Source organism: Notothenia rossii (assembly GCF_949606895.1).
Source record: "Notothenia rossii genome assembly, chromosome: 10".
Taxonomy (NCBI): Eukaryota; Metazoa; Chordata; class Actinopteri; order Perciformes; family Nototheniidae; genus Notothenia; species Notothenia rossii.
In genome coordinates, this window is record NC_136908.1 from 11,161,412 (window position 1) to 11,185,054 (window position 23,643).

Sequence of the window (23,643 nt, forward strand, 5' to 3'; positions counted from 1 at the left end):
GTTTACGCTGCATTTTCTATGAGGTAAATATTGCCTGCTGGCGGATATAGGTATAAATGGCATTTTTTGGGGGCGATTTTCTTCAATCTGACTTCATATTGACAACTTTTAACAACAGAGGATGCTACATAACACACTTTCAGAAAAAGTCACGGACTGGGAGACTTGAATATTTTATTGAAAAAAACAGCTGTGGGTAAAATTAACCCGTTGGCGGTTCTAGTGTTAAGAATCCCAGCATCCCTAACTCCTAATGTCTAACTGTTCAGAAAATGTGTCGCTTTGCTCTGATACTCCAAAGGGACTGTAGTGTCTCTAACGCTAACAACCAAAATGAAATGTCATATCTCCGTTTCACTGTCTCAGGATATTAGAATTAGCTTATAAGCTGGAGAATGTGGACAAGGCTATACAGGCATTCAAGAGGAAGGAAGTGATGAACATTGAGGAGATGAAGAACAATGTGGGAAATCTAAATGAAATCACTGCAAACCTGGAGGCTGCTGTCACAGAACTAGAAGTAAGAGATGGTTCTGACACCACAATTGCATATTTGGTTATTCTCCGCTTTATAAAAGTAGGATATTATTTAAGTGAGCAAGGAATGGCCCATTTAATGAAATATAAATGTACAGTGTGAAGTTATAAGTCCAGAGAAACTATGGAGCTGTGAGTTCTCTACCAGTCTGAGGTGATTTGTTATACAGAGTTATTTCATGAGGCAGGAATGTTTTCCTGTATTTGTTTTTGTGACATCGGAGCTGGAGAAGTCTGTTTGAGAATCAATACATGAAAGAATAAATGAATAATAATTGTATGGCACTCCTTTGACTCCATAAAGCTAACGTACTGTAGATCATGGTACAGTAGGTGGTAAATGTTTATATGAGCGTCATTTGTACAGGCAATCAACAATGAGCAGACTTTGCTGGAGAAGGAACAGAGCCAGTTCCCGCAGGTCCAAACTCTGATAGCTGACAAACAGCCATTTGAACAGCTCTGGACCACAGCACTAAACTTTCAGTGCATGTCAGAAGAGTGGATTAATGGTAGGCGGCTCACACTTTTTAAAATTTTCATACAGCTACTGACTGCATTTTAAAAACTCTTAATGGCACAAATAACACCTCACTGCACCCAGTAACTGCAAGCAGGATGCTCAGCTGTTTTCACATTGGTGTACTTTCTGTATTACCTCTTAGGCCCTTTCCTGCAGCTGGATGCTGAGAAAATCTCCGATGAGCTGGACATCATGTGGAGGACCATGCATAAATTGACTAAGACTTTGTCTAATCTTCCCGGGCCTTGTCGGGTCGCGAAAAACTTCAAAAACAAGATAGATGAGTTCAAGCAGCACCTGCCCATCCTGACGACCATCTGTAACCCCGGCATCAAAGAGCGCCACTGGGAGACGGTCAGCTGAACCTTTCAGTTTCAGTAGATCGTCTGATAGGAATGCAGTGTCACATTGTAAGTGTCCTACTTGTCCTGTGATCCATGAGGATAAATAATGTACAACACTTGTCTGTCTACAGATCAGCAGCATTGTGGGCTTTGCTGTCAAACCGGACGTGAGCAGCTCACTGCTGGACATGTTAGAGCTGGGGCTTTCCAAGTTCTCCAAAAAGTAAGACACTTTTTTGACAGTACACAACGTTTGAATACATGTAAAGAGAAAATAATGTTTAAACACCATGGTTTAAAGTGACAGTTATGGAAATCATCTGAAGCTGATGAATGGCCTCTGCCCTAGGTTGGAAGAGATTGGAGCAGCAGCTAGTAAGGAGTACTCTTTGGAAAAGTCCATGGATAAGATGAAAAGTGAATGGACCGAGCTCCTGTTCTCTTTCACGCCATACAGAGATACAGTATGACAAATGCAGATACAATATCAATATAGATATATAAGTGGATTGATATTTTTACTACTCCCAAATAAATAATCTTACATTTTTAAATATTACAAGAAATTGGCATGTTGGTTATGATACTGTCACCAGCTCAAACTGCCCATCATTTCATGCCCAACATTGACATTAACCTCTATTAAATACTTGTTAATATTTCATTATAGGGTACCAATATTGTGTCAGCAGTGGATGATATCCAAATGCTTCTTGATGACCACGTAATTAAGACGCAGACTATGAGAGGATCACCTTTCATTAAGCCCATCGAAGCTGAATGCAAGGTAAGACATGACGCCACTCTCCAAAAAGTTTATGAAAGTTGAAGAGCCATCATACATAAATAAGTTTGTGTAGTTTTGAAGGTCTGTGTGTGCACGTTTGCCAACTAGAGTCACAGAAGTAACTCCTGTGTTTGAGATAAGAGGCTGCCTGAGCACAATTTCATGCCAGAACAAGTAACAAAATTGCCTGTTCTGCATAAACACAACTGCAGCTGTGCCACTCTATACACCAGTGGAAGTGGCTTTGCCATAAAATTACCATTCATCAAAGGGTTTTTTAAAACCTGTTTTTAGGAATCGGGATAAAATATTCACTACCCAGTAATCATCTGAATCCAAATGCATTTTTATGGACTAGTTTACCTTGAGTTTTTGTGAGTACATGTTTTAGGTCCCATTTCATGGCCATTTCTACTGATCATAATTCCATTGTTGAGGTCTACTAAAATAGATTTATATTGTGCAATTTTCCAAACTCACATTGGTTTCTCATACAGCATCTCTGTATAGTATGTGTATTCACTCTGTCCTAAACGGCTTGTTGGAGCTCCTGCCCCCCCCCTCCCTGTGATTGGTCAGCTCGCCCACTCTGTTCTGATAACTCCACTACCGTTACAGCGGAATATCAGTGTTTATGTGTTACAATGGCGTTTGTTAGCAACCAGAAAATTACACCAGTAGTGAGTAATGACAAACAGATGAGAATGCTGCGTGGGGTCCGGGTGCAGTGTTGGCGTGACGTTGCGGGGCTCGCTGCTTGAGCGGACAGTGTGAGCTGGCTTACTGGTGTCGCTTCCTGATTGCTGCGTGGTGTCTGCGAGACAGTGAGACACAGCGAAACCCAGCCCGAACTCAGCCCGAGCACACACCCGCAGCCTGGCTGTGAGTCTGTGTGTGGGCTCAGACCGAGCCCAGGCCGAGCCTCGCCGTGTCCCGCTGTCCGCGGAGCTGCAGGTGAGAAAAATAAGACTGAGTGAGTGTGTGTGTGTGTGAGGAGCTGGACCAATCTGCGGAGCCGTTACGTCACTATACCCAATACGTCACTATACCCAAGAAAAAGAAAAAAAAAAGTCCAACAAGGCGTTCTGGGGCAGCACAGACAGGTCTTTTCCGTGTTAGAGTTTTGCTCGCTACAGGGTGTACTTTGAGGGTTTGTGACTCTGCAGACCGTTTACATGCATAAAAAGCTACATAACACACAAGGGGACGGGTAATAACCGGAAAAGCATGACATGGGCCCTTTAATCTATTTGGTATGATGATGCTTTTTGTTGGATTGATTAGCATTTTGTAAACTCTAATTTAGAAATGCTACACTTTTTAGACGCAACAACAGATTCATGTTGCTAAAATCTCTCACTCTCGTAATTACGTTTCCTACCTAGCGATGGGAGGACAAGCTGCTGAGTATGCAGGACATCCTGGACTCCATGCTGAAATGTCAGTCCACATGGCTCTACCTTGAACCCATCTTCAGCTCAGAGGACATCATCGCCCAGATGCCCGAGGAGGGACGCAAGTTTGCCATTGTGGACGGCTACTGGAAGGACATCATCGCTGAGGCGGTAAGATCCTCTTGAAACACAACTTCTTTTTTTTATTCTCTGTAACTGAGTGTCATGCACTTATCTTTGCTTCTGTGTGATTTATTTTGTCCAGGTTAAGGATACTCATGTGCTGGTGGCTACAGCTCAACCCAACATGCTGCAACGGCTGCAGGAATCCAATGTGTTTCTAGATGACATCCAAAAAGGCCTCAATACCTATCTGGAAATGAAGAGGCTATATTTCCCAAGGTTTTGACCACTAGTATACTCCCAAAAATGTAGTAGCATAGAAACACACACACAATTGTCTTAGTGTTTATTAAGCTATTTCAGTTTCACAGAACATAATAAGAACATACAGTATATAAAGACACAAGATTTGTTTTCCTCTACATCTTCATCATATTCCCAGGTTCTTCTTCCTCTCTAACGACGAGCTGCTGGAGATCCTGTCCCAGACCAAAGACCCGCTGTGTGTGCAGCCTCACCTGAAGAAGTGCTTTGAGGGCATCGCCAAGCTGCAGTTCACTGCGGACATGGCGATCGTTGGCATGATCAGCTCTGAGAAGGAGACTGTGACCTTTACAGAAAAGATGTATCCAGCTCAAGCCAAGGTATAGAGACAGACAGAATGAATACATCAAATGTCAGCAGTCATTTGTTTTTCATAAATTGATCTCTAGGTATCATAACTAGTTCTTGAAAACTGTTTCTTGGTTCGAAATAACATAGTGGATGTATGTGTTGGACTCTGTGTGTTTTTAGGGTATGGTAGAGAAGTGGCTCCTGCAGGTGGAGAAATTAATGATCAAGAGTGTTCGACATGTCATCCATCAAGGAGTGATGCAGTATACAGAGGTATTTTGAATATATCTTTGTTTATCAATCTGTGATGCGCTTGACAGGCAGTCCTGGCCTTCATTTTATAAAAACCTTCCATCAGTTATTTGGAGCTGTATTCAAATGGGGAGTTATAAATGCCAGCGAAAGGAACTAGCAAAACATAACTATTCATCTGATTTTTTTATCATTCATTTTCTTGGGTAGAAGCAGTTTAAAAACATGCAAACCTCCATGTTGTAACATTTGATCTTGTTTTTCTGTAGCTGCCCAGGAAGAAGTGGGTGTTGCAGTGGCCTGGCCAAGTTGTCATTTGTGCCTCCTCCATCTTTTGGACTACTGAAGTATCTGAAGCCATCCAGAACAACTCACTGCCTGTCAGTACATCCATCACTAACTGCCACTTATTACATGATTCTCCTCATCAACAGCCATTGTTAGTTCAGGAACTATTTACTAATGCCCTAGCCACACGGAGACGATACAGGTTGTATCCGCTACAGTTCTCTATCATATAGACGGTTCGGCCACACGAGGTCGACATGGAAACGCAGATAACGATAACGGGTCCCAAGGTGGGTAGATCTGCGGACGCAACGCTCTGGGGGGCCAAGCGGCTCCGTGATTACGCCCTATATACGATCATTAAATGATAACGAAAATACTGACGGGCTGTCAGGAGAGGGGGAGGAAAAGAGACTCTGTATATTATTCTTATGTTATTATATAGAGTCGTTATTCATTTGTTTTAAAGCTCAATAAATAACAAAGAAGACCTTTGACCGGCACTTTTATAATTTTGTCCGGAAGATTTAAACTTTAACGGACATGTTGACCGGCGGAAAAAAATTCTAACGGAAATCTGCCGCACGTTCCCCTCGTCCCTTGGAAGAGGCGGAGAGGTGGGTGTTTTTCATCTGCTGGTGGACTACCGGGGAGAACACGCTTGCCTCGGGGGGGGAGAAAAAGAGCCAGAGCCCTGGCCCCTGCCTCTCCCCACCTCTGCTGCTAAATCCACCGCGGAGAATAAACAGAAGGGCAACCATGGCAACCATGCTCGGGAAGTCTTCTTCGCTGCTTTTGGTGTATTTTATGGCGGAAGTACAGCGCCACTTACAGGCCCGGCATATGTACTACAGCGGGTCGAGCAGTCTCGTGTGGACGGACACGTTTTTGGTGCCGATTGCCTGTGGACGGAAGACTTTTTTTATATCGAATTCGGTTCCTTTTTCGTTACCGTCTCCGTGTGGCTAGAGTCTAAGAAATAAGATATTTTACAACAATGCCCTGAATTAACAATCATACAGGCTACATGAAATAATAACAAATCTGCCAAAAAAAAGCATACAGTAAATTAAGAGGCAAGGCTAGTTTATTTATATAGCACCTTTCAACACAAGGCCATTCAAAGCGCTTTACAAAAAGACAGTAAGAGCATAAAGAAATAGTGCAGTGGAAACACATTATAAAATGACATTTAAAAACACTCATCTTCAAACAATAGAATGTAGAAATATCAAATAGAAAGAAGAAATAAAAAAATGTATACACCACAACCATATAATATAGCATAAAGAATATGAACTTTAAAGGATTTACTAACAAAACACAGACTTTATAACACTGTAGTCTAACCTGGTTTCCTTAAAACCTAAAGGCCTATGTGGAGAAGTGCAACGCTCAGATTTCTGACATTGTGGAGCTGGTGCGTGGGAAGCTGTCAGGAGGGGCGAGGATGACCCTTGGTGGTCTAACTGTTATCGATGTTCACGGTAAAGTAGCTGTTTATTTAAGGGGAATTTTAATATGCTGTCTTGATTTAATCTTGCATTTAATCTCATGCTTATTTCCTCTACTAGCTCGAGATGTTGTGGCGAAATTGGCAGAAGACGGCATCTCCTCCACAAACGACTTTGCGTGGATTTCTCAGCTGCGTTACTTCTGGGAGGATGGAGAAGTGATGCTGCGCATGATCACCACCTGTTTGAAATATGGATATGAATATCTGGGAAATTCCGGCCGTCTTGTCATTACACCGCTGACTGACCGCTGCTATAGGTATCTCACACTCTATCTCATCCCTTATCATTGCTATGAATGGAGAGCTACAATATACAATGTCCTGGTACAAATATGGCAGATTCCAAAACCTTAGATTTGAAGTCCTATCATGGTTTTGATTAAATTACTTTGTGTCTCACCAGAACTCTTATGGGGGCTTTGAAGCTGTACTTGGGGGGGGCTCCTGAGGGTCCTGCAGGAACTGGCAAGACTGAGACCACCAAAGATTTGGCAAAAGCTTTGGCTAAACAGGTACACCAAAACAGCTTTCAGTAAAATACTGACCTGCATTTAGTTTCTTTTTGCTTCTTACAACTCCCCTTTTGTTTTTTGTTTCTAGTGTGTGGTGTTCAACTGCTCCGATGGTCTGGACTACAAGGCCATGAGTAAGTTCTTCAAAGGGCTGGCTCAGTCCGGAGCCTGGGCCTGCTTTGATGAGTTCAATCGTATTCCGGTGAGCACAGCCTTTGTTATGCAGGTGAAATGTGTGTATGTCTGCTAAATGACATGATCCAAATACTCCAAAAGTCATTGTGGATTTGGAATTAAATTTGCACACCCACCACAGTAACAACATGTGTTTTCCTCCAACACAGAAACCTCGCTAATTTTAGATCATTTGCAACTCAGCAGGATGTAGAGTTGCTGATTTTGCTTTTATGCCAAGTTGATTGGATTATATTAATAGAAGACTATCCTGACAAAGAGAGTAATTGACATATTGCAACAAACACATAACACTGATGCTAGTCTTCTAAAAAAAAAGGAGGGATAGAGAGAACACTATTCCTGTTTTGTATGCATCACATTGGCTCTATTTTTCTTTGAATGATGTGAGACATATGCACCAACATTGATTTTCCTGTACCCTCGAGGTTTTTTATTTTTAATTACAAGGTTTTATTTTTAATTATTGGCCGAAGGAAAACAAGATAACACAGCTGCTTTAAATATTTAACCTGCACATTTGTACAATTCTGAATTACAATCCATGATGATGAATATTATATATTCTTATTTCTTAGTTACCGCTGAAGGCAGTAACAAAAACGTATAATAATAACAAATGTGTTGACTTTAATAAACCATAATGTGTTTGTGTGTGTGTTACAGGTGGAGGTGCTCTCTGTGGTGGCTCAGCAGATCCTCTGCATACAACAGGCCATTGCCAAGGATCTGAAGACCTTCCTGTTTGAGGGGACAGAGCTGTCCCTCAACCCCACCTGCTCTGTGTTCATCACCATGAACCCTGGGTACGCTGGCAGGGCCGAGCTCCCTGACAACCTAAAGGTACATGTCACCGTAGCAGAGTCTTAAACATCAGCCTACAGAGAAGAATGACGGAAGAAGAAATGGGAGTAACGAAAAATATACACCTGTCAATCTTGTCTTGTAGGCTCTTTTCCGTACAGTGGCTATGATGGTGCCAGACTATGGTCTCATTGGAGAAATCTCACTCTACTCTATGGGCTTCATTGAATCTCGCAGGTATAGCTCTATGTAGAGCCAATATCTTTTTTTTCCGTCTACTCTTTGCTCCCAGTTGAATTATTCCTCAAACCTCGTACTTCTCAATCTCCAGTCTTGCAGGAAAGATCGTGGCCACCTACCGCCTGTGCTCCGAGCAGCTGTCTTCTCAACACCACTACGACTACGGTATGCGAGCTGTGAAGTCCGTGCTGACTGCAGCAGGGAATCTGAAGCTGAAGTACCCCGAGGAGAACGAGAGCGTGCTATTGCTCAGGGCGCTGATGGACGTGAACATGGCCAAGTTTCTGGCCCAGGACGTGCCACTGTTTCAGGTGAGACACTTTGCCAAATCCAATTGTAATTGATACTGATGGTTTTTGCTCCTGAGTATACATTTGTTAATTTCTCAATACTACTCATTGTGCTGCCAACAGGGTATCATCTCTGATTTATTCCCTGGCGTGGTCCTTCCCACACCAGACTATGATCTCCTCCTCAAGGCTCTTAACGACAACATCGCTAAGCTCAACCTGCAGTCTGTCCCATGGTTCATTGGCAAAATCATCCAGGTACCAAGGAGGAGAATCGCTTTGAAATACTTAAGACTCTTTATATTGGTTTTGCTTGTTGTTATACTCAGAATGTATGATTGTGTGTTTGTAGGTATATGAGATGATGTTGGTACGCCATGGTTTCATGATAGTAGGAGACCCTCTGGGAGGAAAGAGTTGTGCATATAAAGTTCTTGCTGCTGCCCTTGGAGACCTTTTTAAAGGTATGTTTCTCAGTCTCTAGATGTTTTTTAAATCGTATTTAGAAAACCATTGGAAAAGAAAGGATTTTTTTCTCTCCCATTTCACTTTTCAGCCCAACTGATGGAGGAGTTTGCAGTGCATTATAGCATCATCAACCCCAAGGCCGTCACTATGGGCCAGCTGTATGGCTGCTTTGATCCAGTCAGCCACGAGTGGTCTGATGGTGTGCTAGCAACCACCTACAGAGATCAGGCCATCTCCACCTCCGAAGATCGACAGTGGATCATCTTTGATGGGCCCATCGATGCTGTCTGGATTGAGAACATGAATACTGTGCTGGATGACAACAAGAAGGTACATACTTTCCACTAGTACTCAATTCTGTCCTCACTGTTGGAGCCGTAATGCATGTGTCTTTGTTTGTATTTTATCTGCACATTTAATTAATGATGCAGTTCCAACTTTCTACACAAGATGGAGTATTCACTTGTGTGTGTGTCCATGGTGTATACATGTAATCAGTGGGTGATCAGGTGCAGGTGTTTTGGGACGGAAGCAAAGAGTTTTTGACCGTGTCGGCAGAATCCGTGTCAATATGAGCTGTGTGTGTTAAACCTGTTTGTATTCAGCGTGACTGACATGCATACATTGGTATCTGAATGGTAACAGAAAGGCTATATGGACAACAACATAAAAGGATCGATAGATTGAAAGTAATGTAATGTACCTGATGTACTTATATGATTCTGTCTTCTTCAAGTTTGTATTTTGTTGGTTTAACGCACTTATTGTAAGATAAAAGCGTTAGCTAAATGTAATGTAATGTAATGTAATGAAGGATATACACTCATATGGACATTGTTTTGTCATCTGGAACACGCGTCCGAACATAGTTCTCCCGTTCCCATCCCTCAGTGGCTTAAGTACGGATAAAGTTAAAAGCCACTACACTCACTTTGGTATTTTTCTTACTGTTTTCCTTTTCTGTATATTAAAACAGTTTTATATCAAGAACTGCTGGCCAGATTTATTGAAGTGTGACGGTGTGTATATATATGGGATATTTACAGCCTTTACATAATATTCATCTGTTTTGTTCACTCTGCTAGCTTTGTTTGATGAGTGGTGAGATCATCCAGATGAGCAGCAAGATGAGTCTGATCTTTGAAACTGCTGACCTGGAGCAAGCCTCTCCGGCTACCGTCAGTAGGTAAGCAACACGGACAGAAGCTGATCCAGCACCTGCAGTGTAGCTACTGTAAATAAAGAGAGCCCACATGTTGAATCTGATCTGTGATTTGAAATGTTACCATCTGTCTGAAGGTGTGGGATGATCTACATGGAGCCTCATCAGATGGGCTGGACTCCTCTCAGAGATTCCTACATGAACACACTGCCTGAGAGCCTGAGCACTGAACACAGAACACTGGTGAGATTACAGTCAGGCATGTCTTAGTTGACTCGGTGTTGCTCAGATATAATAACCTTCATGTACTTGACAAATAATGTGTTGTATGACTTCTGCTTTTATCTTTTTCCCCGCAGATCGTGGACCTGTTTGATTGGCTAGTTCAGCCATGTCTGAACTTTATAGAAAGGGAGTGTCGCTTTGTGGTTCAAACATCTTTCATTCACCTGGCCTACAGTCTAATGAAGTTGTACACCTGCCTGATGGGTTAGAAATAATCAAAATAAATTTCTAATTTTTACTGTACAAAGTCTTTTGTCAGTGTGTGTGTTAACTTTCCTTTCTAAACCCAGATGAAATTGCTGCGTCAGGAGGACCCGATGGCACCCCGATGACCAGCCAGCAGATAACCACGTGGCTGATGGGTCTGTTCCTATTCGCTCTTGTATGGACGGTGGGTGGGACCATCTCGGGGGACAGTCGAAATAAATTCAGCGTCTTCTACCGCAATCTGATCATGGGCCTGGACGAAAAAAACCCTAAGCCAAAGAGTATCCCACTCAAGAAGAACAACATCTTCCCTGAGAGAGGTGACTAAATCTATCAACGTATACAGTTAGTATGGTAAACCAATTATTGCCTTTTTAACATTTGAAATGCTTGATGTTTACCTATTGTTTTGCAGGCACTGTCTATGACTTCTTCTTTCATAAGGAAGGGCAAGGACAGTGGAAAACATGGACTGATTCAATCACAAAGGAAGAAAACATCATTCCAGTTTCAGCCAATGTGAGTGTGTTTATGCTAGAGAGGTGGCCCCTACTAAACAGCCTCGATAAATGAGTTCACTTAAACTCTGCTTATGTTCACCAGGTGTCAGACCTCATCATCCCTACCATGGAGACGGCGCGTCAGCTGTTTTTCCTGCGCACCTACCTGGCACATGAAATACCCATGCTGTTTGTTGGGCCCACTGGCACTGGAAAATCTGTCATCAACAAAAGCTTCCTGGTAAAGCTGCCCAAAGAGCAGTACACACCAAACTGTATCAACTTCTCAGCCCGAACCTCAGCCAATCAGACCCAAGACATCATCATGGCCAAGCTGGACCGGAGAAGGAAGGGCGTGTTCGGACCTCCTGTGGGGAAGAAGTGTATCGTCTATGTTGGTACGGATGCACAAATAGCTAAAAGTGGATCATCAAGTTTTGATATGTATTTACTTTTCATATACAATTTGAAAATGATCTCTTCTACATAGATGATCTGAACATGCCTACTAAAGAAATCTACGGTGCCCAACCCCCCATCGAGCTGTTAAGGCAGTGGGTTGACCATCGTCACTGGTATGACAAGAAGGACACCTCCAGGCTAAACATAGTGGACGTGCTGTTTATGTCTGCAATGGGACCTCCTGGTGGTGGGAAAAATGACATTTCAGGTAATTAAAAAATGTTTTAATTCTTAATTTCATTAAAGGAAGCAGCAGATGAAATTGACAAATTGTTTGAAATGCTAGGCCGCCTCACCCGCCACTTGAACGTCATCTCCATTGATTCCTTTGATGATGAAACACTGACCAAGATCTTCACCTCCATTACTGACTGGCACTTCAGCAAAGGCTTTGATGCTTCTTTCTGCAGGTAACTTTTCAACTATCTATAAGAAAGTGAAACAGAATTATAGTAATGATGGTTATCAGATATACATACTTTGTCTTGTATTATGTCAAAGGCTAGGCAAGATCATGGTCCAGGCCACCATGGCGGTCTATAAGGACACCATGGACAGCTTCCTCCCAACACCGTCCAAGTCCCATTACATCTTCAACCTGCGGGACTTTGCTCGAGTGATACGGGGTGTGCTGCTGGCTCCACACACACACATGCAGGTAAGAGTGGAGATAATAGTCGAATGTTTGAATTGATTGTTTGAAATTGCTCTATTCCTCATGTCTCTTGGCTGATTTCGACAGGATGGAGACAAACTGATCCGTCTTTGGATCCATGAGGTTTATCGTGTTTTCTATGACCGGCTCATTGACAACGAAGGCAAGGAGACCTTCTTTGGCATCGTCAAAGAGAGAACATCAAACTTTTTTAAGCTGAGTGTGGAAAAGGTGCATATTTAATTATTGTGCATATTACATTTCATAAGTATGGAGAAATATGACTGCAGTTTTCTGGACACAAAACCCTTTGCAAAAATATTATACTTAGTAGATTTAGAACACAATCTGTTTAAAGGGTTACTGCTGTTAACTAAATGTTATCCGACAACAACCTTTGCATCCACGTGCTAGTTCAAATGTACAAATCTAAAGATTCCCAACTCACAAAACAGCGCACTGCAATCACAAACTACCGCCGCAATTAACAAACAAACTGAGAAGCTGCTGCTACTCGATGTGAGGTAATGGCTAGCGGTGTAGCTTTAGTTTATAACCCTAAATCTTTCCTTTTTGTTTTCTAGCTCCTGAGCCATCTTAGCCCAGATGGCAAAGTAGCAGATGAGAGCATACGCAGCTTGTTCTTCGGTGACTATGCCAAGCCTGATGCTGACATTAAGGCATATGATGAAATCACAGATATGGCTGCTTTACAAGAAGTGATGGAGTTCTACCTGGATGAGTTCAACAACTGCAGCAAGGCACCTATGTCCCTAGTCATGTTCAAATTTGCCATTGAGCACATTTCCCGCATCTGCCGTGTGCTGAAACAAGACAATGGCCACCTTCTGCTCGTGGGCATCGGGGGCTCGGGGCGTCAGAGCACCACCAAGCTGGGCACCTTCATCAATGACTATGTCCTGTTCCAGATCGAGTTGACCAAGAGCTACAGCATGTCCGACTGGCGTGACGACCTGAAGAAGATTATGCTTAAAGCAGGCATCGAAGGGAGGAGCCTGGTGTTCCTGTTCAACGACAGCCAAATTAAGGATGAGGCCATGTTAGAAGACATTGACATGCTGCTTAACACTGGGGATGTGCCGAACATGTTTGCTGCTGATGAACGTGCTGAAATCATTGATAAAGCGCAGGGAATCGCCCGACTCGAGGGCAAAAAGATTGATGCCACTCCGCTCTCTATGTACAACTTCTTCATTGACCGTGTGAAGGTCAACCTCCACATTGTGCTTGGTAGGCGCCTTTATGTGACCTTTATTTTTTCTTTAACTTTCATTAAAATGTTGGAACAGAGTGCCAGAGTGACGCGTCCTAAAACCCGGAAGTAAACTCCTTCCGGTTCCTTCGGATAATATCCACATATCTACCCTACTTTTATCATTTTCAAATCATAAATCGAATTGATAGATTTATGATTCGAAAATTATAAAAGTAGGGTAGACATGTGGATATTATCCGGCTGAACAAAACGTGATCTGTCTCTTCAATTTGTGTCAACCACAGACCTTATTTCGATCTATTTTCCAAAATCCTATGGAGAAATTGCATTGTTTTTTGTCGAAGGAACCGGAAGTGGTAAAATGCTAACTTACTTCCGGGTTTTAGGACGCGTCACTGTGGCACTCTATTAACTGGGAATCATTCTATTCAACAGCTATGAGTCCTATTGGTGATGCATTTAGGAACCGTCTTAGGATGTTCCCCTCCCTCATCAACTGCTGCACTATTGACTGGTTCCTCGCATGGCCAAATGATGCACTAGAAATGGTGGCCCACAAATTCCTGGAGGATGTAGAAATGGACATGGATATTAGAATGGAGTAAGGACATTAAAATGATGCCAAAAAGAAATAATGGCAACAGCTGTCAAACAGTATCATGGAACTCATTTGCATCTAGCAATGTATAAAATGCCTGTTTCTGTGATCTCAGGGTGGTCGAGATGTGCAAGACCTTCCAAACAAGTGTCGGAGAAATGTCTGCAAGGTACTTTTCCAGACTGAGGAGGCACAACTATGTCACACCCACCTCCTACCTAGAACTCATCCTCACCTTCAAGACTCTGCTCAATGCCAAGAGGAATGAAGTGAACACCGCCATGAACCGCTACATCGTTGGTCTCGAGAAACTGGAGTTTGCTGCGTCTCAGGTGAAGCACCCAAACAATATGATCCTGAATGGACGACCAAATGAATGATACTGACACTTCATATCACGTCCACAGGTGTCAGTGATGCAGCTGGAGCTCACAGCCCTCCAGCCAGAGCTCATCAAGACTTCAGCTGAAACCGATCAGATGATGGTTAAGATAGAGGGGGAAACCGTTGAGGTGGATGCTAAGAAAGAACTTGTGTCCGCTGATGAGAAAGTGGCTAACGACGCAGCAGCTGCAGCCCAAGCCATCAAGGTATACATGTCATTTAAGAGAAACACTCTTTGCCAGTGCAGAAATGTCCAGTTAAAATATCTTTTCCTCAAATATACAGTATCTGCCATGTGTTTTCAAAAGAGCAGTGTTGTTGTTTGGATGTTTGGACACAGATTGTTTGTCTTTCAGGAAGAGTGTGAGGGAGACTTGGCAGAAGCAATGCCTGCACTTGAGGCGGCCCTGTCAGCCTTGGACACCTTGAAGCCTTCAGACATTACTGTAATAAAGTCTATGCAGAACCCACCGGGTCTAGTCAAACTAGTCATGGAGTCCATCTGCATCATGAAGGGCATCAAACCCGAGAGAAAACCAGATCCTAGTGGCTCAGGTAAGCTCGCAAGACTTCGAAAAATGGCGTCTTGTCATTGAAAAAGCTCAATGTTGTATTATGAAAAAAATACTAGGCTCAATATAAGATATGATAACAGAATAAATATGTTGCAGGTAAGATGGTTGAGGACTATTGGGGCCCCTCGAAGAAGCTCCTTGGAGACCTGAAGTTTCTAGAAAGCCTCAAAGCCTACGACAGAGACAACATTCCCGCCCCATACATAAAAAAAATCAGAGACAAGTTTGTAGACAACCCCGAGTTCCAGCCCTCTATCATCAAAAACGTCTCCTCGGCTTGTGAGGGTCTCTGTAAATGGGTGAGAGCGATGGAAGTGTATGAGCGAGTGGCCAAACTGGTCGCCCCCAAGAAAGAGAGGCTGAAGCTGGCAGAGGACGAGCTGGCTGTGCAGATGGAGATGTTGTCTGTGAAAAGAGCCGAGCTGAAGAAAGTGGTGGACAGACTGCAGAGCCTTAATGATAATTTGACCGCCATGATTAACAAGAAGCAAGACCTGGAGGAAAACATTGAGTCGTGCTCTCAGAAGCTGATCAGAGCGGAGAAGCTGATTGGAGGACTGGGTGGAGAGAAGGACAGGTGGACAGAGGCTGCAAGGCTTCTAGGGATTAGGTAATACAAACATGTGCAGTGTATTCATATTCACAAAGTCATGATCTGTGAAGTTTATTAATCTGGTTTTACTGTATTTATTTTCTGCAGATACATCAACCTGACAGGTGATGTACTCCTCTCTTCAGGAACAGTATCTTACCTAGGTGCATTTACAGTAGACTACCGTATAGAGTGCCAGGAGCAGTGGCATATCCTGTGCCAGGAGAAGAAAATCCCCTGCTCTGAGGACCTAACCCTTAGCAACACTCTTGGTAACCAGGTGTCTATCAGGGCCTGGCAGATTGCTGGACTACCAGTGGACTCCTACTCCACAGACAACGGTATCATCGTGTTTAACTCCCGTCGGTGGCCCCTGATGATTGACCCTCAAGGTCAAGCCAACAAGTGGATCAAGAACATGGAGAAGGCGAATAAACTTGCCGTCATCAAAATGTCTGATCCAAACTATGTGAGAGTCTTGGAGAACTGCATCCAGTTTGGAACCCCAGTTCTTCTGGAGAACGTGGGGGAGGAGCTTGATCCCGTACTCGAAACTGTGTTGCTGAAGCAGACCTTTAAACAACAGGGTGTGGAGTACATGAAGATTGGGGAGAATATCGTGGAATACTGTAAAGACTTTTTGTTCTACATGACCACCGGACTGAGGAACCCTCACTATCTCCCAGAGGTGGCTGTCAAAGTGTGTCTGCTCAACTTCATGATCACGCCACAGGGCCTACAGGACCAGCTTCTAGGGCTCGTAGCAGCTAAAGAGAAGCCTGAGCTGGAAGAGAAGAAGAACCAGCTCATTCTGGAGAGTGCTGCCAACAACAAGCAGCTGAAGGAAATTGAGGATAAGATCTTACAAGTGCTCTCCTCTTCTGAGGGGAATATCCTGGAGGATGAGACCGCCATTAAGGTCCTGTCGTCCTCCAAAATCCTCTCTGAGGAGATATCAGAGAAACAAAAAATTGCCAGTGTCACAGAGAAAGAGATCGATGACACTCGGATGGGTTACCGCCCCGTGGCTGAGCACTCATCCATTTTGTTTTTCTGTATCTCAGAATTGGCAAACATCGAGCCTATGTATCAGTACTCCCTGAGCTGGTTCATCAATCTCTACCTGTACTCCATCGCCCAGAGTTTGATGAGCGATGATTTGGCTGAAAGGATCGGCAACATCGTGGAGCACTTCACTCTCAGCATTTATAATAACGTGTGCCGCTCGCTTTTTGAGAAAGACAAGCTGCTTTTCTCCCTGCTGCTCACTGTAGGCATCATGCAGGGTAAAGGCCAGGTTGACGACCAAGTCTGGCGCTTCCTCCTAACAGGGGGCATCGCTCTAGATAACCCGTACCCCAACCCTGCCCTAGAGTGGCTGTCTGAAAAATCTTGGTCTGAAATCGTCAGGGCGTCCAAACTAGCAAACCTGGATGGTTTCTTTGAGCATGTCCAAGACAACGTGTCGAAATGGAAGAAGCTCTATGACTCAGGAAAGCCCCATAAGGACCAGTTACCTGACCGGTGGAGCGAGCTGGTGGGGATGGACAGAATGGTCGTGATCAGGTGCTTCAGGCCAGATAAGATGGTTCCAGCTGTGCAGGATTTCATTATGGATAACATGGGGCAGGCTTACATTGAACCTCCCACCTTTGACCTGGCAGGGAGTTACAAAGACTCCAACTGCTGCTCTCCTCTCATCTTTGTGTTGTCACCAGGATCTGATCCAACCGCAGGTGACTAATCATAAACATGATACTTATCTTTATTTAATCAAAGTGGAATATGGAATTAAAAACTAGAATTAAACTTGGTTCAAAGTGGACTTTTCTGCTTTTGTTATTGCCAAAAGTCTTAAAATATACTTGTTTCTTTAGGTTTGCTGAAGTTTGCTGATGACGTAGAAATGGGGGGCAGTAAGACCCAAACCATTTCTCTGGGTCAGGGACAAGGACCCATTGCAGCCGTGATGATTCACAAAGCCATCAAAGCGGGCACCTGGGTGGTGCTGCAGAACTGCCACCTGGCCACCAGCTGGATGCCCGCTCTGGAGAGGATCTGTGAGGAAACCATCAACCCAGAGAGCACACACCCCGACTTTAGGTACGTCTCTACACAGTACCTTTTTCTCACACATGTTCATGCAGTAAAATACTAAAGAAATATATGTTCTTCTCCCCAGGTTGTGGTTAACCAGTTATCCATCCGACAAGTTCCCAGTCAGTATCCTGCAGAACGGGCTGAAGATGACCAATGAGCCTCCCAAAGGAATAAGAGCCAACCTGCTGCGCTCCTACCTCAGTCACCCCATCTCTGACCCCGCCTTCTTTGTCAGCTCCAAGAAGCAAGCCGTCTGGCAGAAGTTCCTGTTTGGTCTCACCTTCTTCCACGCTCTAGTGCAAGAGAGGAGGAACTTTGGACCACTAGGTAAGAAATGGAAACATTACATCTAGTTTAACGTTTGACCTTTTTGTGATACAATGTCTTTTTTTACCCTGGATGATTTAAATGCATGGTTTTCATTTTTGGTATTTGAAACCATTTTGTAATCATTTCATATATTCCTTGTTCCATTCATCTGATTAAATGTAAAACAATCCTGTTGCTTTTTGTCCATTTTCTCTCAGGTTGGAATATTCCCTATGAGTTTAATGAGTCTGACCTGAGGATCAGTATGAGGCAGATCCAGATGTTCCTGGATGAGTATGAGGACGTTCCACTGGAGGCCCTCACATATCTTACAGGTAAAACATATAGGCGCTTTCACACCGGAGTACTTTTCCCCGTACTTTTCCCTTTTAGTTTCGATAGTTCCTGGGATTTTGCGTTCACACCAAAAAGAGAACTTATTTCATGAGAACTTTTCCCGCCTTTTCAGTCCCTGCTAGAGAGCAGGTACTTTCCTGGGGAGAAAAAAGTTCAAATTTCTGATTGGCTGGGCGAATTGTAAATCACGCCCCGTAAAACTCGGAAAAGTTTTTGTGAAGCCGCCATTTTATTTGCTGGCATTAGCATTATTAGCATTAGCCCCGCGCACCAACAGAGAGAATCACTTATGGCAACACAAAAAAAACATGGGAACGGTGGAGTGATGAGGAGGTGTCGGCGTTCTGGCGATTTACTCGGAAGGCTTCAGTAGAAGCTGCTGGGAGTCCCAGCAGCTTCTACTGAAGCCAGTCCCCTACTCCGGGGAGTTCCGGCCGGGGACTTCGGGTGGCAGTATACGCCGTGTTTCCGGCTTGCCAGTAAAACCAAAGCAGAAGAAGAAGAAGTGACATCAGCGACTTAATTTGCGTAATCTTCCCTCAGGGATTTATTCCGGTGTGAACACGATCGGCTCTTTAGTTCCATGGGGGAACTAAGAGCTCGGAACCAGTGGCGTAACTTACGACGGCGCAGCCGGTGCAACGTAACCAAGCAACCTAAATGAATTTGTCTGTCCAATGACCTTGCTCCCTTTCATGACATGTGATACCTTGCGTGACGAGCCAAACGTTTAATCAACCTGTACTGTACTGTAGCTAGCAGCAGCAAGTTCGGTAGCATTATAAAAATGTAATAGCAAACCAAAGCACAAGAGCAGCACTCAAAAGAGAAAGGACAAGAGAGAACAAGGAGATGTAACAGCTAAACTGACGAAATTAGACCGTTTTTTTTTGTCATACATCATTCTCGAAATCGAACGCTAATGTTAGTAATGTTGACGTACAGCGGCAGCCGGAGCCGGAGGCTAACGATAGCTCACCTGCCTCACCGTCCATCATTGCCATCTAGCTTCACAAGTGAAGCTATATCCGTGGCTGTGGCTGTGCAACCTTCTTCTCCAGCCAGCCAGGAGAAGAGGCTGGAATTGGCTGTGCCCGGCGGTGGTCCAACAGTTCCCCCAAGGGCCCCAACCGATAGGGGGCTCCATGGCGCTATTGAGACCCCGACACCAAGATCAAAAGCTATATTATAGCAATCGGTCTATTTCGGCATACCGGCCCATTCCCCAGAGACCAACATCAAGGAAACAGGTTTAATCCTCTTCTTAGTTCGTTGTGTTGTTGTCAGGCTGTGGTGGTCTGAGGCCAGGGCAGGCTGTTGTTGATAGTCTATACATGTTGCGCTTGGTTGTGTATGTCCGTGCGTGCGTGAGCGCGTCAGCGTGCGTTTATGTTTGGGGCGATGGGTCGCGATGCAAAATAATATTTGCATCGGGGCCAATCACAATCATGATATCTTCAAGCAGACATTGGATCTGTCCATTTAATAATCCCTCTATTCCTCTTCTTAGGTGAATGCAACTATGGCGGCAGGGTGACAGATGACAAAGACCGGCGTCTGCTGATGTCGCTTCTCTCCGTCTTCTACAGTTGGGACCTGATAGAGAAGGAGTGCTACCACATGTGTGAGGGAGATCTGTATTATGTCCCAGGTCACGGCCCATATCAGGTACTGTGAGAGCTCTGCTAATTAATGCCACTGAGTAAGACATCATTTTCAGTCATGACAAGGAGTAACCGTCTCACGATGCAGCCTTGTGTTTCAAATAAACACAACAGCAGCAGATCGCACTGATTACCCAGAGGAGGATTAATGGTTTTAATCATAGTGTTATACTAGTCTGGACTCTTAAATGTTTGGCCTTGAGGGCAACGTGTGGAAGATCACTATAAGAACTGAAGCACTTTTTCAATCATCCTATCCCATAATGAAATGAATATTAAAAAACGATGTTCTCTTTCCCAGACATATGTAAACTACATTCGCGGTCTTCCGATTTGTGCCGATCCTTGTGTGTTCGGCCTTCATAGCAACGCTGACATCACGAAGGATAACCAGGAGACCAATCAGCTGCTGGATGGAGTTCTGCTGACGCTGCCCAGGCAGACCGGCGGCGGGGCCAAGTCTCCTCAGGTTTGTTTATCTGAAAGCACTCACACTTTCATTTTACACTCTTGGCTTGCAACTTTTTTCCCCGAGGAAACACTCCATGAAACCTCGATGTCTCATATTCACGCTCAGCGCTGTCGTCTCTCTGTTGCAGGAAGTAGTGGATGAGCTTGCAGAAGACATTCTTTCCAAGCTGCCAGAAGACTTTGACATACAAATGGTGATCGAAAAATACCCAGTCATGTACGACGAGTCCATGAATACTGTTTTGAGGCAGGAAATCATCCGCTTTAACAGGTAATAACAACTGTTAGAAAAGACAAACATGTATTACTAATAACTCATGTTTCTTAATCGTTTTGTGCGGGACACTGATAAAATATGATTACTTGACGACATTAATCCCCCCCACTCCTTAGACTCACTCTCGTGGTGCGGGTCAGCTTGGTAAACATCCGCAAAGCTCTGAAGGGACAGATTGTTATGTCTGCCGAACTGGAGAACGTCTTCAACAGTATGATGGTGGGCAAGCTGCCCGCTCTGTGGGCTGCCGTGTCATACCCCTCCCTGAAACCAATGGGGAGCTACGTGACCGATCTGCTCACCAGGCTGCAGTTCCTACAAGTAAGAGTTATGATTGTTATGGATCACACTGACCCTGTGCGAAGGTAAGATATGGGGAATATGACTGGCAAGAGGAATGCAGCACATATGAGAAGCCCAATAGCCTTATTGTGTACAGTCAGTGTTTGAGAATACCTTTTTTTAAATTTATTTTTTAAAACTGATCCTTGACATTTGGATTGTAGTAAAGCACCATTGGTTTTACAGGTAGCAGATTACATTGCATTTTTATAAAACAATATGTATGCTTGATTGTTTTTTTTAAAGGATTGGATAGATGACGGGCCGCCTGCAGTCTTCTGGCTCTCTGGCTTCTACTTCACCCAGTCATTTCTAACAGGAGTGGCTCAGAATTTTGCCAGGAAGTACACCATCCCCATAGACTTCATTGGCTTCGAATTTGAGGCATGTTACCTTTTTTCTAACTTTTCTCAGTGTTTTTGTTATATTAAATCGTAATATTTGCATATAAGAATATGGGTTGGATATTAATGCTTGTGGTTGTGTTCCAGGTTACCAAAGAGGAGAACCATATGGAGGAGAAGCCAGAGGACGGGGCTTATGTTAAGGGTCTCTTCATGGAGGGAGCGCGCTGGGACAGAGAGAAGATGGTGATCGGAGAGTCCCTCCCCAAGATCCTCTTCGACTCTTTGCCCATAATTAAGCTCAGACCTGGAGATATGTCCAAGTTCCGACATGAAGACCTCTACGTCTGTCCTGTTTACAAAACCAGCGCTCGCAGAGGGACCCTGTCCACCTCCGGCCACTCCACCAACTACGTCATGTCCATCGAGCTGCCCTCTGACAAGCCTGAGAAACACTGGATTAACCGCGGGGTGGCATGCCTCTGTCAGCTGGACGACTAAGAAATAATGACTATTAAAAAAAATGTGTAAATGCCAAAGAAAGCTTATGTGTTTGTATGCCAAAGAAACATGTGGAGGGACTAAAGCTAAGTCGTAAGCACATATTTGCAACCATGACAATCAAAACTATGCATTCTTTCAAAGTGAATGACAATGAAATGATAATCATTTCTTAAAGAGGACATCATTCTCTCAGCGTGAATATTAGAGATTGGTGATTTTTTTCTTTATTTTTGTGAACACAATACCTCAAGAACGCCTAGAGAGAATTTCTTCAAACATCCCGTTGGACTCAAAATTGAATACGATTATGGGGTCATACGCAGATCAAAGTCACCGTGATCTTACAAAACACATCGACATACTGTACCTCAAGAATACATTTTCTAATTTTATACATTTCCCACAAATATCTAATAAGATAATATAATAAATTGATTACAATGTGGACAGACATGGATTTACTCTGCAACTAAACTGTTTGGTTGATAGTATATTTGCATATATTTTTCCAGTACAATCCAGATTATTGCAGTTTGTGTACACAAATGACAAACATTTTTGTCAAATGGCTCAGATGTTTTTAAACCAAACCCTCATTGTGGATAATGCTATACAAGCTCTACTGTAAAAAAAATATACTTTGTTTGGATTTGGAGAATATATGTATTTTTTAAACTCTAAAACATATTATATTTCAAATGTGTTTCGAACTGGTGCTGATATATTTGCTCTTTCATGCACTTTACTCTATATTTTTATATTCTATATGGTTTTTCTGTTATTAATGGGTGATGGGTTTTTGCAATATGTCCTATATCCCTTGATAATCAAATCAACATAATGTCAAACAACAGGATCATTTCACTACTTTTAGTGCTCTCTCAACTCAGTAGTTAGTTCTGATGTCAAACACTAGATGGTGGCAAAGGAAAACCAGTTGGTTACAGGGATCCTTAATGGTACCCGTAATGATGAATGTCCTCACTACATCTCCATTCCCATACCAATAGTATATTTTAATGTATAGCACAAACAGTGTGCCATCAAGTGAAAGTATATGGTATATGGGTGGGTTTTAATTTTGAGAAACAATACCACCAAAACACCACTTTTTGTACATATGGGTTACCAACAAATTAATGACTTTATTGCTTTGGTAATAAAACATATTTAAACTACTCATCTATGACACACACTTTTGTTTCCCTTTCAGATTAAGGACTGAGAAGTTGTGCGCACAGTAAGAGTAAAACTGGTTGTACTGTAATAACCTAGCACCTAGCTCGCCATCACTGATCGAGGTCAGGCTGGTAGTGTGACAACGATTTTCTGTCCTGACAAAGCAGATTCATGACTCAATAATGAAATAGGGTACAGGATGAATGCTGTTCTCTCCATATGACACACATGCCACAAATCACAACTGAGCCTTTTAATGCTGAACCTAATTCAACCACAACTTTGTGAAAGGAATGTTAAAACCCAAGTGGCATAGTTTCCCCAACCTATAACTATAACTTGGTGGTGCTGCCTGGCTGCTGCTGTATTAATGTCAGCAACGCTTGATCAACTTGTAGCCAGCATTTGTGGGTTAAAAGATAATTAATCTGCCATTTACTGCACCAATAGCCTAGATTATAGGACTTGAAATACTGCAACATTAAACTATATGAAATGCAGCTGATGGAGGCTACCGTGAGTCACGTGACAGATGGTACTAACTTCAGTGG

At 43.3% G+C, this 23,643-nt stretch overlaps 1 protein-coding gene across 3 annotated transcripts in view; it reads left to right on the top strand.

The window, feature by feature from the left end:
* The window catches only part of dnah3 (dynein axonemal heavy chain 3), a 30,884-nt gene extending 8,526 nt beyond the window's left edge, over positions 1-22,358 (top strand). For all 3 annotated transcript variants that reach the window (XM_079653780.1, XM_079653781.1, XM_079653782.1), the window contains 47 exons: positions 367-520; positions 905-1,049; positions 1,203-1,414; positions 1,536-1,627; positions 1,754-1,868; positions 2,075-2,191; positions 3,577-3,756; positions 3,851-3,987; positions 4,151-4,352; positions 4,504-4,596; positions 4,845-4,955; positions 6,236-6,350; positions 6,438-6,636; positions 6,783-6,891; positions 6,980-7,093; positions 7,753-7,929; positions 8,036-8,127; positions 8,222-8,441; positions 8,544-8,678; positions 8,773-8,884; positions 8,977-9,218; positions 9,974-10,074; positions 10,188-10,293; positions 10,410-10,539; positions 10,626-10,862; positions 10,958-11,061; positions 11,146-11,440; positions 11,533-11,712; positions 11,791-11,914; positions 12,006-12,162; positions 12,247-12,390; positions 12,744-13,410; positions 13,832-13,997; positions 14,110-14,326; positions 14,402-14,584; positions 14,735-14,933; positions 15,050-15,563; positions 15,654-17,281; positions 17,423-17,648; positions 17,728-17,972; positions 18,173-18,289; positions 19,822-19,979; positions 20,277-20,444; positions 20,575-20,717; positions 20,840-21,044; positions 21,312-21,449; positions 21,557-22,358. In XM_079653780.1, coding sequence (XP_079509906.1) covers positions 367-520; positions 905-1,049; positions 1,203-1,414; positions 1,536-1,627; positions 1,754-1,868; positions 2,075-2,191; positions 3,577-3,756; positions 3,851-3,987; positions 4,151-4,352; positions 4,504-4,596; positions 4,845-4,955; positions 6,236-6,350; positions 6,438-6,636; positions 6,783-6,891; positions 6,980-7,093; positions 7,753-7,929; positions 8,036-8,127; positions 8,222-8,441; positions 8,544-8,678; positions 8,773-8,884; positions 8,977-9,218; positions 9,974-10,074; positions 10,188-10,293; positions 10,410-10,539; positions 10,626-10,862; positions 10,958-11,061; positions 11,146-11,440; positions 11,533-11,712; positions 11,791-11,914; positions 12,006-12,162; positions 12,247-12,390; positions 12,744-13,410; positions 13,832-13,997; positions 14,110-14,326; positions 14,402-14,584; positions 14,735-14,933; positions 15,050-15,563; positions 15,654-17,281; positions 17,423-17,648; positions 17,728-17,972; positions 18,173-18,289; positions 19,822-19,979; positions 20,277-20,444; positions 20,575-20,717; positions 20,840-21,044; positions 21,312-21,449; positions 21,557-21,910 — 9,979 coding nt within the window. In that variant the 3' untranslated portion in view covers positions 21,911-22,358. The remainder of the gene's footprint in view (positions 1-366; positions 521-904; positions 1,050-1,202; positions 1,415-1,535; positions 1,628-1,753; positions 1,869-2,074; positions 2,192-3,576; positions 3,757-3,850; positions 3,988-4,150; positions 4,353-4,503; positions 4,597-4,844; positions 4,956-6,235; positions 6,351-6,437; positions 6,637-6,782; positions 6,892-6,979; positions 7,094-7,752; positions 7,930-8,035; positions 8,128-8,221; positions 8,442-8,543; positions 8,679-8,772; positions 8,885-8,976; positions 9,219-9,973; positions 10,075-10,187; positions 10,294-10,409; positions 10,540-10,625; positions 10,863-10,957; positions 11,062-11,145; positions 11,441-11,532; positions 11,713-11,790; positions 11,915-12,005; positions 12,163-12,246; positions 12,391-12,743; positions 13,411-13,831; positions 13,998-14,109; positions 14,327-14,401; positions 14,585-14,734; positions 14,934-15,049; positions 15,564-15,653; positions 17,282-17,422; positions 17,649-17,727; positions 17,973-18,172; positions 18,290-19,821; positions 19,980-20,276; positions 20,445-20,574; positions 20,718-20,839; positions 21,045-21,311; positions 21,450-21,556) is intronic.
* Positions 22,359-23,643: the final 1,285 nt, after the last annotated feature.